The following is a 15818-nucleotide window of genomic DNA, read 5'->3' as shown; positions in this document are numbered from 1 at the left end:
CAGCATAGTATTGATTTATGCACTTTAAAAACTTTTAAAATCAGTCACTAGCAATTACAAATTTGGAGATTCTTAAAAACTCAGATTTTCATCTTATCTTAAAAAACCAGGAGATCAGGCAACATAGGTCCATGATTCCACGCAGCACCCACCTTCAGGGTCTGAGACATGGCTGATGCCTTTAGAGGTGCCCTTCAGTCTGTCATGGTCCCCCAGCCCTCCCAGTTCTGTCCCTAATACCAAGTGCAATAGCAGCCTGCGTTTTATTAAAGGCTTATGCTGTTGTTTTATAGAGAGCAGTGTTAAAGTTCTTGGATGGTGCTATCAAAAATGGAAAAGTGAAAGATAAATCTTACCTTATTTTATTAATTTAAGCTACCTGCTTGGTATCTGCTTGGTCTCTTAGACATCTGAGTTTGTGGCTCACTGCTGACAAACTATGAAGCAATCTAGCCAAGAAGGGCTGCCCATGCCTCAGACCTCCTCTCCACCAGCTTTGTCTTGCTTCCCTTCCACCACATTCCCATGCTCCTTTGCAACTTTTGCTCTCAGTACAGGAACCTTTTCCTGTTCTTATCTCCCACATTCAGTTGTAGCATTAGACACTATACTGTACTTGTGTCTGTCTTTCCGCTTTGCTACTCCTACTAGACTGTAAATACCTTGCCCCCAGAAGCAGTCATTCCCTTCCACATTTCATGGTGTCATGTGAATACATCTAAGCACTACACACTGTATGTATTATACTAGAGAATCTCTCTTAACTGACTTCTACTTTACTGACTCAAGGGTGAAGCAATATTCTCTATTAGAGGTCTAGTGCACACATTTGTACACAAGGTGGGGTCTGGCCAGCCTATCCCAATGTTGGCCATTGGGGTTGGACCGGTGAGAAGGAGGGATGCAGAAGGTTGGCCAGCTGGCCCTTCCCCTGATCGAAGTGAGGGGAGCCAATCAGGGGCAGGGTGGCTGGGGCCAGGGCCCTTGGGCAGTTGGCTGGCTGGTCCTGCCCCCGATAGGGGTTAGGGGGGCGGCTAGGGGTTAGGCTGGCCAGGGAGGGGCTGCGAGAGGTTGGGGGGGGGGGACCGATGGGAGCCCCAATTGGGTCAGTTGGCTGCCACTGTGAGCGTCATAGCAGCAGGTCGTTCTGTTGTTCCAGTCGCTTGGCTTTTATATATAAAGATTTTCTCCATAGAACATCCCGACTGATGCCCACCAAACAAGGGACACCGGTGTTTTCGAGGCCCACCCACAACTGCTCCCACCAGCGGAGCTCTGTGATCTGGAATTAGTCAAAGCTATGCTAATAGTGATATAAAATTTTAAATTAAGAACAGAAAGACAGTTTTACAAAGACACACACATTCCTGATATCAGGTGTTAGATAACTGCAAAAGAGTGGGAAAAAGCATAAATATCTAGGATTACATTCCTACATTGCTTTATGAGTACCTTTATTTTCCCAATCTACTTAAAAGAAACAGAAGCTGGTGTGGTTTAGAAAGAAAAGTATGGACTAATTATAGAAAGAAAAGGCCTTGGTCTCATATCAAGAGATAAAAAATAAGGTAATTTTAAAATACGATATTTAACATGTTAAACGCCCAGCCTGTTTTGTCTTCTGGACGGAAAGTATAGTGTCAGTCACTGGAGATTGACCTGGGGCTTAATGTGTCCTCAGGTTACATCGGAGATCCGTTCCTATGGCACAATTCGCTGTAGTCAGAACCCACCTACATGGAGCACATACACAGCAGTAATGAAGTGAAACAGTAAAAAAAAAAAAAAAAAAAAAAAAAAATTTAAAGAAAGATAACATTCCTGACCTTTACTTGTGGTAAATAAATAATAAAAAAAAAATAAAGCACATATGTACATACGTTGAAATGACAGAACTTTAAAAAAAAATAAATACTGTAGGAGATGGCGACGTAACTACGAAACAATGTACATCTAGTCTGCTGTAACCTGAGGACTGCCTGTATATCATTTTCTATGATTCTACACTTGAGTAACATTTTTTACTAACTGAGCAACTTTTGGGGCAGATTGTGCCAGATCTGAGGGCTTTTATGATACCTCCCCCCCTCACCCCCCTAAACATGAGCTCCATCCCAAATTCTATTTGAGATAGGAGCTACCAAATTTTGACAATATTCTCTTTAAATCACCATCAACATCTCTTTAGCTCCTATCATGAACTACAGACTTGTGTCCTCAATATATGGTTAGAGTACTTATGATTCATTTTTATCCAATGACTACTGATGCCAGGCCTAGTTCTAAGTACCTTATATATCAAGAGTGGATATAAAGAATACAAGGCAGTGAATCCAGAATAAATTTGATGCACCGTGACTCTCCTATGTAATATTTTCTAAATGTAAGGACTAAATATATATGAAATATATGTATTTAGACATTTATACTTTCATTTTTTTATGTGTTGGGAAGAGAATTAGGAAGGAAACTGAATGGCATTAAGAAATGTAGATAAGCTGAAACTGGTTTGGCTCAATGGATAGAGCTTCAGTCTGCGAACTGAAAGGTCCCAGGTTCGATTTTGGTCAAGGGTATGTACATTGGTTGTGGGCATATCTCCAGTAGGGGGTGTGCAGGAGGCAGCTGGTCGATATTTCTCTCTCTTCCTCTTTCTCTCCCTTCCTCTCTGTAAAAAATCAACAAAATATATATTAAAAAAAGAAATATAAATAAAGTGTGAATTTTGGGAATCATAACTTTTAGTCTACCCAATGCTTTTTCAGGAATGCTGAAATGCCTATAATAACTGTTGTGTTGGTAAACGGTAGAATTATCCAATTATAGAAATAATCTAATTTTCCTTCTTGGTGTAAATACTTGCATTCAAAGTATAACATGGATATACTGAGTGATGGGGTAAACAAACAGAAAAATCCTCCTCTATACTATCAGTTAAAGTTATCCTTAAAAAAATTTTTTTTTAACTTTCAGAATAAATGATGGTCTAATTTCAAGCATTGTTCCAGATAGGTTTCTCTTCCTAGAGGTTCTTCTCTAAATAGCATTTCACTCTTAAAACGGGATGCTCCTTAGGTAATTCTTCAACGTGATGTCAGGAAGCCATTGTCTTCTCCAACCATTCATCTTATTACCCTCACTGACGCCGTATTTCTGGTTGCTGCTTCAGAATGTCACGGGCAGCACCTGCCAGAAAACCAGCTGCTGAAAAGAGCAGGAAGAAAATGCCTAAAATGTCACTGTCTGACTAAGTACTCTAGTCAATTCTCACTGCAATTTTTGCAATCACAGCCTAAGTGCCCTTGATGCCTGCCCGTTATAGAATTCTGCGTGTTGAAAACTGCGCCTGAAGCTTCAAAACTCTGCCTTAAAATAACATCAATCTTACTGTCCACCAGCTCCCGAAGGTCCAGTGCTTCTCCTAACTAGAGGTAAAAGCTTTGGTATTTTTAGAGAGAAGAACACATTGCTTTCCAAACTTCTATGATTATAGGTGTGCTTGCTGACATTTTTGTTGGGTCTTGGAAATTAGCTCCTCTGATCTGTAGCAGCCTTAGAGTGTTTAGCAGAATTAAATGTATTACAGAAAATCACACTGGCATATTGTCATCAGAATGCTTTAAATCCCGAGCTGAAAACATTTTCCTATCTTGCCAAGCCCCCCTTTTCCTAAAAATTATTATTTATGGAAAATGCCAGCATTCTGTAATTTCTTCAATGCTTTGTTAACACTATGTAACTGTATTCACAAAATCTGTTATTGGCTTAGTATTTCCTAAGTCACAGACAAGAGGTGTTTCTACTTATCTATTGGAATCACTGCTTTTCACATAAGATGTGTGCAATTCTTATGTGAAATGCTAGTAAGTGTGATTCTCAAAATTTGCAGTTGAGGACAAATGGGATTGAGGGAAGAGGAGTTTGACAGGAAAACAATGAGGCCATCCTCATAGTCCACATTCACTGTAAGGGAGTTGTGGTTTTGCTTCTCATTAGTCTAGTTAGATGAGTGGCAGGGGCCCGAATATAATGAGATGACTGGACCAGGAAAGGACGTTTTGTTGACTGAAAAATGAAGGTGAGCCAGGCTGGATGGTGACGATAAATCGAGGTTTAAACAGTGGTAAAAAGGATTTGGACAGAGTTTGGGCTTGCTCTCACTTTAGTACCCCTGAATCAGGGAAGAAGCAGAGCAGAGGCTACTCAGGAGGCAAGGGGAAAGTAAGTGGATACAATGTCCAGTGGCTTCCTTCTTTCCCGTGAATGAAGGTGATCTGAAGTTCAACATATCCATCCGGCAAGGAGTAAGGAATCCCTGGGGCCCCAGAAGCACCAACCTCAGGCCCATCGCTTTTTCTAGCATTCCAGAATACACTCCTGCTCTTTAGAGAATTATAGCTAGACCTAGTGGTCACAGTTCTATACATACAATCAGTCAATCTTGGCTTCTCTTCTTTCCTTCATTATCTGGCCTAGGGCAGGCCTGGCCACTGTTTACCACAGAAATGTATCTTTCATGACTCATAAGAGGCCCTCTATGCTGTTTCTGAAAATATATCCCATCATCCCTTACAGAAAAACAGTATTTTGATGAGGTGTTTCTGACCTACAAAAATATGACTATACCCAAATTACAAATATATCCTATATAATAAAAGCCTAATATGCAAACCAACCAAACGGCCGAACGACCGGTTGCTATGACATGCACTGACCACCAGGGAGCAAATGCTCAATGCAGGAGCTGCCCCTGGTAGTAGGTGTGCTCCCACAGGGGGAGCACAGCTCAGCTAGAAGCCGGGCTCACAGCTGGCAAGCGCAGCGGCGATGGCGGGAGCCTTTCTTGCCTCTACAGCAGTGGCAGCAGTAAGGAGCCGTTAGCCGAGCAGTAAGGAGCAGCAAGCGGGCAGATGGTAAGAAGTGAGGGACACCCCCCAACACACACATTTCGTGCACCAGGCCTCTAGTTTTGACATCATTATGGAACACTTTATTTTTTGTATAGGTTTTACTTCAAAGACTCGGGGTGTTTTATTTGATCAACATGTATTTTACAGTGCATTTACTATGCACCAGGAACTAGAAAATATGAGGCTTTAAAAATGAGTTTAATCTTTAAGGAATTTACTCAAATTTTTTAATAATAAAGTTATTTTAATAATTTAACAATTAGGTAAGATATCAGCCACACCCTTTTCTCGTGTATAGATTTACTGAAATGAATCAGTTGCCTTTGAGTAACACAGTGCAAAGTTCATATGGAAAATGAGTTAACACGAACTTGAGAGAAACTTACACAGAGCCAGCAGTTGTTTACTACACAGAATGCACTCAGAAAGGACTAGAAAATTAGTGAGATAGAAATCAAGTCTGCCAAACAGAGGCCAATGTTGCTGGAGGGAATGTCCATGGCTGGTTTAACCAAAGTCACACCTGTAGCCTTAGAGTTCCTGGAGCTTAACTAGTCTGCTTATCAAGAACACTGACTACCAACAAAACTTAAGCACTACATAGGGAGTTATTATTATTTTTTGTTAATAAAGCAAAATTTGAATCAGGTATAGTCTGAAATTGGTGGCAGTTGCCAAGTGAAAATGCAGTCAGCAGCACAGCAGAATTTTAACTCTTGAACTGCACCAAAGTTTCTGATTTCCATGATCAGTAGAGATTCAACTTAGCACCACAGGCAAGAGCTGTCTTAAAGCAGGAAATCCACGCATGGCCCCAGGCAGTGCAGCCTCCTTTCCCCTCAGTGCCCCTGACTAGGAGTGAGAAAGCAAAGCCTCGAGAGTCCATAAACACCTGAGGCCTCAAGTTTTAGCTTTAAAATTCTCTAAATTTTTGCAATGCAATGTATTCCCAAGATCATTTAAATATGATGATAGCCATAATTTACTGAATATTAGTTCCTGGGCAGGCTCTGTGCTAAGAATTTTACATGAATTATCTTATGTACGTCTCACAATAACATACATGGTTTCTATCCCTGTTTTAAGAGAGGAGACTTCAGCTCAGAAGCTAAGAAACTTCCCCAAGTTTATAAAATTAACAAATGGTGAAGATGGAATGTAAACCACACAAGTTTCCAGTTATTATTCTTCAATATATAATGTTATACTGTTGTAAGGCACTTTTCAGTTAGATTAGTTAATCTACCTCCTCAATCACCTACATCCAGGACCAGCAAACATTTTCTGTAAAGGGCCACAGTAACTACGTTAGGCTGTAGGGACCACATGAGGTCTCTGTTGGTCACGACAACTCAGTTCTGCCCTGTAGCGGGCCAGCAGCTCAGACGATCCTTAAGGGAATTAGCGGGGCTGTATTCCAATAAACTTTAAATATATCAACAGGCAACAGGAAGATTTGGGTGGCAGTTTGAGAACCTTTGATATAAGTAAAACTCATGTTCAGATAGTTCTGCATATCTGTCCTATGGTTTTGCATAGTCTCCTATTCTTGTTTAGGAAGAACAGGTTAAAAGAATATTATTTTTTAAAAATGGGAAAAGCTAATGCCAAAAGGTAAGGGAAAGGAATTTAATTTTTCTCTTCTCTCCTCCACCAACCTATCGCTAACAACAGGGACCTCATAGGACCCTCCATCCAGTCCCTCAGCCATGGGTTCTCTGCTGCCACTGGGGCCTGGGTATCCTCAGCCTCTGGCATCCTGAGCAGGCCACAGCCGATTTCCCCATCAGCGCTGACTCCCCATTTAGGTGACTCTGCCTGACCTTCCCACCTACGTGGACACCTACCCCTAAAGTCCAGCGACATTTTCTTCTACATTGTTTATGGCATATCTCGATGCTTTTGCTCATGCTAGGAAAAATGTCCCACTCTCTCAGTTAATTGAGTCCAATGTCTAACTGCATAAATGCCCTACTGCTCCCTAATTCAAAACCCCTAGTCCCTTCAGTCAACTCTAAAACATCCTCTCTAGACATGCCAATTATACTTGTATATTACGGTTCAAGTGTTGCTTCACTTATTTCAAATACTATAAAACTAATACCATAATAGAATGAGAATCATTCTTACTTAAGAATTATTGTCATTGGATATAATTGGCCAAAGTAGTTTGATTTATAAGATTGATTTTAGATATTTAAAGTTCTGAATAATGAGAAAAGGGTAATGTTCCGTTTCCCAAAGAACTGGAAGGTAAAGGTTATTTGGGCTTGTAACACCAGGTATAGCTTTGGATAGCAAAATCAAGAAGCTGAGGTAAAAGAAAAATCATGGGGGCACTAAAATGTCCAAATGCACTCAAATGTAGGCAGAAAATAAAATAGAATATCAAGAGCATTATGAATTCCTGTTAAGAAAGAATGTCTTGTTAATAAGTGCATCTCAAGTAACTCAAAGAGAATAAGACATTCAAATTACTCATGTTTTTTGCATTTTACTGAGAGCTTCACTGAGACCACGAAGGAGGAAGAGAACAGTAAAGTGCCTAGTTGAAGACAGTTTGGTTCTTTCTTATTAATGCTTAGCTGCTCCTTTCCCTTCTCTTGGCTCACAGGGCCTCACTTCTCCTTCTGCCGGTGGCAACCAGGTTTGTCCGATAACAAAGAGTCCTCTATGATTTGATTTTAAAAAAGCTTGAAAAGGTCCCCTTGCTCTTTTTTTTTCTTTTTTTCTGCACTTTGTAGATGTTTGTGGTTTATTTCTCTCAAGCCTCCTAGTAACGATAAACTCCAATTTTAAAGAACTACCGTATCTCTTCTAGAAGCAAATAATATAAACAACATGTAACTTAATTTTTAAGCAGGTATTCAGAGAGGTTTCATTGCTCAAAGTAAAGAAATATGGTCACCGATGAGAATTTAATGTCTTAAAACACACAAACAAGCTTGAATTATTACATAAGTGGAGCCAATGGTACACAGTCTGTGCGCTCCCCGGAATGCACAATGCATACCTACACGGTAGAGACCCTGAGGAGGTCTGCAGAGAGGAACATGCAGATGGTCTCCTCCAAATGTGCCTGACCCCCAAAACTTTTACCCCCAACACCTGTTACCAAACGTGAGAACTATTTCATGGAAAGCAGCCAGGGGAGCTTCTGGAGAAGTAATTAATAGCATAATAAATGTAAGAGACAGTTTAAAATGTTAGCCACATCTTGATGAAATTCATATTTCTTCTGGAAATTTTTAGTATAGTTGGCTGTATCAATTTGATACAGTTCAATATAATTCCCAATGTGGTGAATACATGCATGTTGCTAAATGCTACAGTGGAACATAACAAGTTGTGACTTGGAACTGTTTATCAATTGAGCACTGTAAACTCACCATGGTCAAAGCAGAGTCTAGCCATTAACTAAGAGTGGGACACTGGGCTAGAGATTGAGTCTCAGAGCTTTGATTCGCTTATATCTAAATTGGGGCTAGACTTGCCTTGTCTACCCAACTGGTCCATTTTGAGAATCAAGTGATCAAGATCAAAATCGAAACCAAGACTTTTTTCATCAAGTATTATAAAACCATTGAAAGAGTTATAAAAATATATAAAGCTAAATCTATTTCAATAGAACATCAGTTTTCTTTTTATAGAGCCACACTAAATGCTATTGTGATTTCTTTTTCCAAACTTTGCTAAATATCTCATTTTACCTAGTCAGAAATTTTTTAGTCAGCCATTAACTATCATGTTGTATCATCAAACGTTTTTTCAGAAAACACATGGCAATAACAAATAATAAAACCAGAAAGCTTTGTCTCAAGAAAAAAAGATGTATCGCCCAGTGGTGCGTGAGCAGGGACACCTACTTTGGGCTCTGCTACAAACTCACCTGTGGCATAGCAAAGGCAGCCAGCCCCTCGTCCCACCGAGTGGAGACAGTAGGGCTCTATACTCTGTGAGTCCTTCATTAAACTATTGATTCCTTTAGCATTATCCATAATGGTGAAGTGCTGGTCTCTCACTCCCTTCAATAGCTTCCTCACGTTATGGAGAGGAAGTCGCGGTGATTTATTTACCTGACATTTTCCAGTCCGGATGTCGTACAGGGCCACTGAACCATTGCGAGCTCCCACTGCTATCCTGTGGCTCCGCTCATAGTAGCTGACCATGTAGAACCTGAATTGAACATTTTCAAAACAACAACAGAACCAGGTTAGATGACCTGCATGTGCAAGTGGAGGGCAACACCTTTCAAATTTCAAAGCCAGCTCTGGTGCATATTTTAAAATGTTTATATCTATAGTTAGTATATTGAGACTTTTCAAAAATGGTTCATTTTAGTAATTCTTAAAGCAATTGAAAAAAAAAAATGATGGGGAATGCCAGTAAGGTCTGTTAATAACTATTTTCAATGGAAAACAATAATAAGAAACACCCTTAAATTTTAAAATAAGAAATAAGTGACCCTTATTTGACGCTACAAAAAAAAAAGTATGAAACTCAGTTTTATTATTGTGACTATTATGCAAATATGTCTATTTGAACAGAAATGGGGAAAAAAGGATTATATATTCAATATAATTATGTTCTCATGGCTTATTATAGTATTAAGGAGTGAAATATACCTTCTAGCACAGAACAATAATATAAAAACTCCATAGATGTTATGCTTATTTCACATCAATAATTTAGAATGAAATTAGAAAGTTATCCACCAGAAAAAAAGCTATCTGGCAAAGTCCCTATATTTTCCACATTTATCAGTTTGTCTAAATGACAGTTGTGGCTACAGGTAGTACAAATAACCATATTGGGTGTGATTTTGCATTGTGTAAAAATGGGATTTAGGGAGGATGGTTGCAAGGTTATAAGAGGTTGATTTATTTTTATTTTTTTCTAGATTAATTTTCATGACTGAATTAAGTATTTCAATTCCAGGTCTTTGCTTTGTCCTAATGATTCCATGGCCATATGGCAAAAGCCAGGTAAGGTAAGAATAAAAACTCTTGGAGGAGTAAATAAGGTGTGATTTTATACTGTAAGGAGTTTTGAATATACCTTCCCATTATCTAGTCCCGCTGTCTCGGTGTGAGAGTTGCCGGATGAACAAATGGCCTGCCCTAAATATCTATGAGGCTGTTGCATCAATTCTATTACACACTCCTTGCCTTTTTTGTCTTTGGTTTCATATTACCAGAAACCACCAGTAACTTTTCTGTTATTATTTTTAAAAACATGGGATGGGGAGGTAAAATGGATGATGGGAAAGAAACACCATCCTCCAATGCTTTCTGGACACTGATGTAGAGTGGTTTGGAACTCTATATCATTTCAAAGGGTCTAAAAAACAAATATTCTTTCTGTTATACAGTGAAATGAAATACTCCTGAAGCTTTGGAGTTGTGGTTTTTTTTTTTTTTTTTTTTTATATATATAATATGAAGAAGTTTAATATTGAAATACAGCTATCTTTGGGGAGTTTTAGGAGTAGGAAAATGGTTTTAGTGAGGTTTCTACTCTCACGAGTATAAGAATAACAACTAAATTTATTTATTATAAAAAAAAAAGTATGCTAAAAAATGGTAACTAATTTAAGAATTTTACTGGAAGTAAGGACAGAAGCTGTTTCACATCCCATTACTGTTCTCACCACCTGGGATAAGAACAAACCGCAGGTTGGGAAGATTTTTTAAGAAGTGAGCTCACGCACTGTTCTAATGTAGACAGTGCTTATTTCCTTACTGGATTCTAAGTGCCCATTTAGGGTGAACTGAGCTGATTCAGCTTTTCACTTGAAAAGCAGAATCAATCAGTCTGTCTACAGAATAACCAAGTTTAAGAAAAGATAAACTATCTCTGGCCCTGCCTGGTGTGGCTCAGTGGGCTGAGCATCCTCCCATGCACCAAAGGTCACCTGTTCCATTCCCAGTCAGGGCACATGCCCAGAGAGTGGGTTCGATTCCTGGTTGGGGTGTGTGCGTAAGGGAGGCAATGGATCAATGCTTTTTTCTCTCTGTGTCTTCCTTCCTTTCTCTTTCTAAAGTTAATAAAATATATTTTTTTAAAAACTATCTCTGAAAATACAGACTTGTAACTCTAGACTAATTTTTTCCCATTCAGTTCAAAAGTTTAAATATTTATTTTATCTTGAATTTTTTGTATCTTACGTTATTTGAAGCTTTACTGTTTTCACAATGATTATTTTTTTATTTTTTTATTTGAAATATTCTACTGTATATTTATTAGAGGAATACGTACTCATTGTTAAAGAGAAACCAAGACAATATAGAAAAATGAACACTTAAGAAAGTAACTCTTTACTACTAATCCCCTCCATTACCCCTGATGACCATTAGAAACACTTGGAGATTATTTCTTACCAGATTTTTCCTCTTCATACGTGTACATGCATGAATAGATTATTTAACTTTCTCTTCTAAAACTTTTTTAGTTTCTCTTTAAATTTCTCTCTTATTGTACAATCAGTAGAAATGGATTGACCTCAATCTTTTTACAGTTTTAGTATCTCTTAAGGTAACCTACTATGGGCAAGCAATAATTATATTGACTCACACAAGTGAATAAAAGTGTTTTAATGTGAAGTATATTTTCTTTGTAAAATCATATTAAGAAGTTCCCAACAAAGGTCAATGGAGAAATAATCCAGTAAATCCAGCAAGCCAAATAAAACACTTTACAGTTCTAGGTCACTACCACTAAAATTCAGTAGATTTCCCATTTTTCCACCCAAGACTCACTGATTAACCCACTTACAGTACATTAGAGAAATTTACATACAAAGTCCTTTGAGTTCCTCCTTTCTGCTACTATTATTTTTACTACTACTATTGTACTGTTTTATTTATTTCTACTAAGAAGCCCAAATACTTGAGCCATTAAATATATGGCTTAGACCTATGCATAGATTATTTGAGAATTTCTTCATTCTTGGTAGTGAAATATGCAGTGTAACACACTATAATTTTTTCAAAGCCATCCCTGATTCAACTGTCAGATTCATAATTACATTTAACATAGTATTTCATTCAATTCCAGCCAATTGTGCATATGGAAATAGCTCAGATTTTGGGGTCAGGAGGATTTGTCTGCCTGATAAATATCTACTCACTTTTTAAAATTCAGCTAACATATCACCAAGACTCCTTTTTCTTCCTGGGCACAACTGCCAAGCCCCACCACTGAGTCTGCTTAGTCACATCGCCTAGGATTCTTCTATGTCTTGGATACCCTGTTATCACAGCATCATGGCATTTCTCTGATTTATCCCCCTATCTCTGCCACGCCTACTTTAAGACCTTTAGGGGCAGAAAATGCTATAAAATCACACACGGGCGAAGGACCCACTTAAAGCACAGGATACACCAGTAGACTGAACACAACAGTATTAAAAGCTCATTACGAATTAAGATTCCACACTGCAACTAACCTTTAAAAACAGTCACGCTTTGAGTTTTGGTGAATTACCAAGTAAGATGAAAAATTATCTAAAAGGCAATTGAAAGATTCCTCCTTTTTCAATTATGTATCTATGTGAGACCAGATTTTCACCATACAATTAAACATTCAAATAACACATGGCAACAGATTAAAGACAGATGCAGATATGAAAGTCCACCTGTCTTTTATTAAGCCAGACATTAAAGAAATCTGCAAAAATGTTAAACAATGCTATTTTTCTTAGTATTTTCTTTTGTTTTGCCAAGTAGTTACTTTTCATAAAAATGTGTTTTTATAGCAATATGAACTGAGTTTATTGTTATTTGAAATGAATCAATAAATATTTTTTAAACTTCTCAACTTTAATTTCGAATACATTAAAAGTCTCTAGATACAACCTTTATAAACAAAAACTCTTTAGGATTTTAAATTTTTAATGGGTTCTGAGACCCACAACACTGAAGACTGAAAAGTACTTGGCAATCAAAAAATTGTAACTAGGGGTAGAGAGAGATACTAGCAAAATAGCAAGGACCAGCATCAGATTACAGCAGATTAAGAGGGCACAGAGGTGACAAAATGGGCAGAGTGCAGACTCCTTTTCCTGAAGGAGGGGAAATGAGAGACTGGACAGAAGAGAAAGGAGATACAAGGAAAATAAGGGTTTTAAATAAGAGATAGCAGCAAGCTTTCAGGCTGAGGAAGAGACGCCATTGAGAGCAGCTCAGTATAAAAGGGAGAGGAGGATTTTCTGAAGAGCAAGTTCAAGAGGAGGTGGGAGAAGATGGAATGAGGGATGCAGCCAGGAACAGGCCTGGGGCTGGGCCACACCCTGTCCTCTCATGAGATAGCACACCTCATGCATCCCCCTGACATGTGCTTGCCAGTGCAGTGGGTGCACACCCACCCTGCGGAACCCAGAGACAGGCGGGATCTGTTCAGCAAAGCCGGCCTTCGATTTTGACTGTCAGCACAACAATGACCTAAATGTGTCGATTTGCAAAATGAAGGACAGGAATAAGTAATTCGTAACATAAGGTCCTTTTCAGATTTGAAATTCTACAACTTATAATTCTACAAAAACCATGCAGCAAAGTCACAGCTTAAGTGAAATAACTGGTGCCATTTATTACGAAGAAATTAAGGACTACACACGTGAAGCGGCATGGCTGGTCTCATTACTCACCACAGTTATTGAGTGCCTCTATTGAGTGTTCATATTTTCTAAACTAAAAATTGGGACAGAGCCCAACAAAGGATTTCTTTGGGATCTGTGGATTTATTTGACAAGTCTTTAGAAGGCATAAAAGTTAAATTACTCTTGGTTATATATAAAATAAATTACCTTAACCTAAAAGAATAAAACGCATGAAATAAGGATCTATCTGGGAATTCTCAGGATAGAGGAAGCTCTCTACTAGTTGCTACAGGCACTGCAAGAGAAATGAATGCAAAACCCCCTTCCTCAATCTGCATAAAGGAGTTCTAAGTGACTAAAAATTACGTTTAGAAGCATATCTAACTTGTGCTATGAAAAAATCCTGAAATTTCTCTATCTCCAAATACAATCAAAATTTCCCATCAACTTACAATTTCATTAAAGAATCCCTAATCCTTTATTTGTTATGCATTATTTTACTTCGAGTCCCTCAGAACATAATAAAATAGCCTTAAAATTTAAAATTACATTATAATCACATTATATTTCTAGAGGTACTTTATCTTCCTTTCTAATTGAGCTTCGACAGTCAGTAGCTTATAAGAGCTTAATTTTTTCTCTTCTGAGATTAGTAAAGAGTAGTTTTGTAAAATATATAATAAACCCTTAATGCATTCATCTTCAAACAAGTGTCTATCACACGTATGTGTTCTATACTGCTTTTCTCTTAGTTCAGCAACATCTATGCACTTCTGCATTTTTATGTCTTATGCATCAAATACCGCAGTGTAACGTGAGTCAGAGTTTACATGGTAACCGAAAGAGAAATAATTCATCAAACTGGGTCAAGCATGACAGGCTCAGTGTTGGCTGGGCTACTATGAGGGTCTTCATAAGACTATTCAAGTTCAGTAACAGAGCAACTAGGAACAAAATCTTAATGAATTCTGAGGAAACTTCAGTGATGTTGACCTTCCCGAGACTTGAAAGAGGGTTAATTCTATGTCCTTAGTGTCCAGGGTATTTTTAACTGAGGTTGCTGCATTATTTATTCCCCAGGAAATTAAATGTAAATTACTCAGAACCCCCTAAGAATAATATATATATATATAGTGCTGGCTGGTGCCTTTTTGAAGATCATCTGAGAGACAGATAAAGGCAAAACAAAGTCCAATGAGATGGGAGAATCTAAGAAATTCATTTCTTATATGTTACTTTATTATACTTCTTTCTCTGCTATTGATAAACATAAAATTAATTCAATGTTGCAACAATCTTGTTGATAATATATTGTGTTCTAAAAAGAATGGTATTTAATTCTTATGTAATCATATAGCCTTATTTGGTATAGTGCTAAAAAATCTGGCAGAACTGTTTTGGTATAACTGTGTTTTGAAGGATGTGGGTGGTATGTTTTCTCAAGGGCATTTAAATTTAAGTAATTTTCTTGTATTATTAATGGATGCCACTATCTATATACACTGAGTGGCCATATTATTATGATCTCTGAATATATATATATATATATATATATATATATATATATATATATATATATATAAAATAGAGGCCCGGTGCATGAATTCGTGCATGGGTGGGGTCCAACCAGCCTGTCCAGTGGGAGGGGACATGGATGGTTGGTCAGCCTGTCTGCTGATCGAACTCCTGGTAGAGGGGACAATTTGCATATTAGCTTTTTATTATCGAGGATGATATACACTGAGTGGCCAGATTATTATGAGTTCAAAGATCATAATAATCTGGCCACTCAGTGTATATAAAAAGCCAGGGTTCGTAACATCCAAAACAACTGAAATTTCAGTGTCCGTAAGAACCACTAGGGGAGGCTGTTGAGTGCAGCCTCCCAGGCGTCAGGGCAGGCGGATGTAGTGGCTCTTGGGTAGAGCATGGAGATCAGGAACTGTACTGAGAAGCAACTGTTCCCCCACAGGCCCTCAAGAGGGACTGAGCTCTCAATATCTATATTTAAATTTCACTTTCTTATCTGTGTTCTCAGTTCTCTCAACTAAAAAGCACCAAATGTACTTTAACCATTATGTGAGCTCCCTCCCAACACATCGAGAGTTGCAAAATCTCCAAATACTGGATGGCCAATAAGTTACACACATTTTCTGTCTACTATTTGTTGATCTCCATTTTAAAGTTCTGTAAACAAGTACTCTATTTCTAGCATATGAACAATATCTGCCCCTCTTTGTACCCTGGCTGCTAAGAAGTTTAGATAAATTTATGGCTCACTTCTGGAAAATACATAGAACTTTTAAATTCAC

General features: G+C 38.1%; 1 protein-coding gene across 4 annotated transcripts in view; it reads right to left on the bottom strand.

The window, feature by feature from the left end:
* WDR7 (WD repeat domain 7) overlaps positions 1-15818 on the bottom strand; it is a 273742-nt gene that overhangs the window by 45190 nt on the left and 212734 nt on the right. For all 4 annotated transcript variants that reach the window (XM_084886917.1, XM_084886916.1, XM_084886915.1 and 1 more), the window contains one exon: positions 8987-9086. In XM_084886917.1, coding sequence (XP_084743043.1) covers positions 8987-9086 — 100 coding nt within the window. The remainder of the gene's footprint in view (positions 1-8986; positions 9087-15818) is intronic.

This window comes from Pipistrellus hanaki, assembly GCF_964339955.1.
Source record: "Pipistrellus hanaki genome assembly, chromosome: 6".
Lineage (NCBI taxonomy): Eukaryota > Metazoa > Chordata > Mammalia > Chiroptera > Vespertilionidae > Pipistrellus > Pipistrellus hanaki.
The sequence above is the reverse complement of the archived record's forward strand: the minus strand, read 5'-3'. Positions and strand labels throughout refer to the sequence as shown.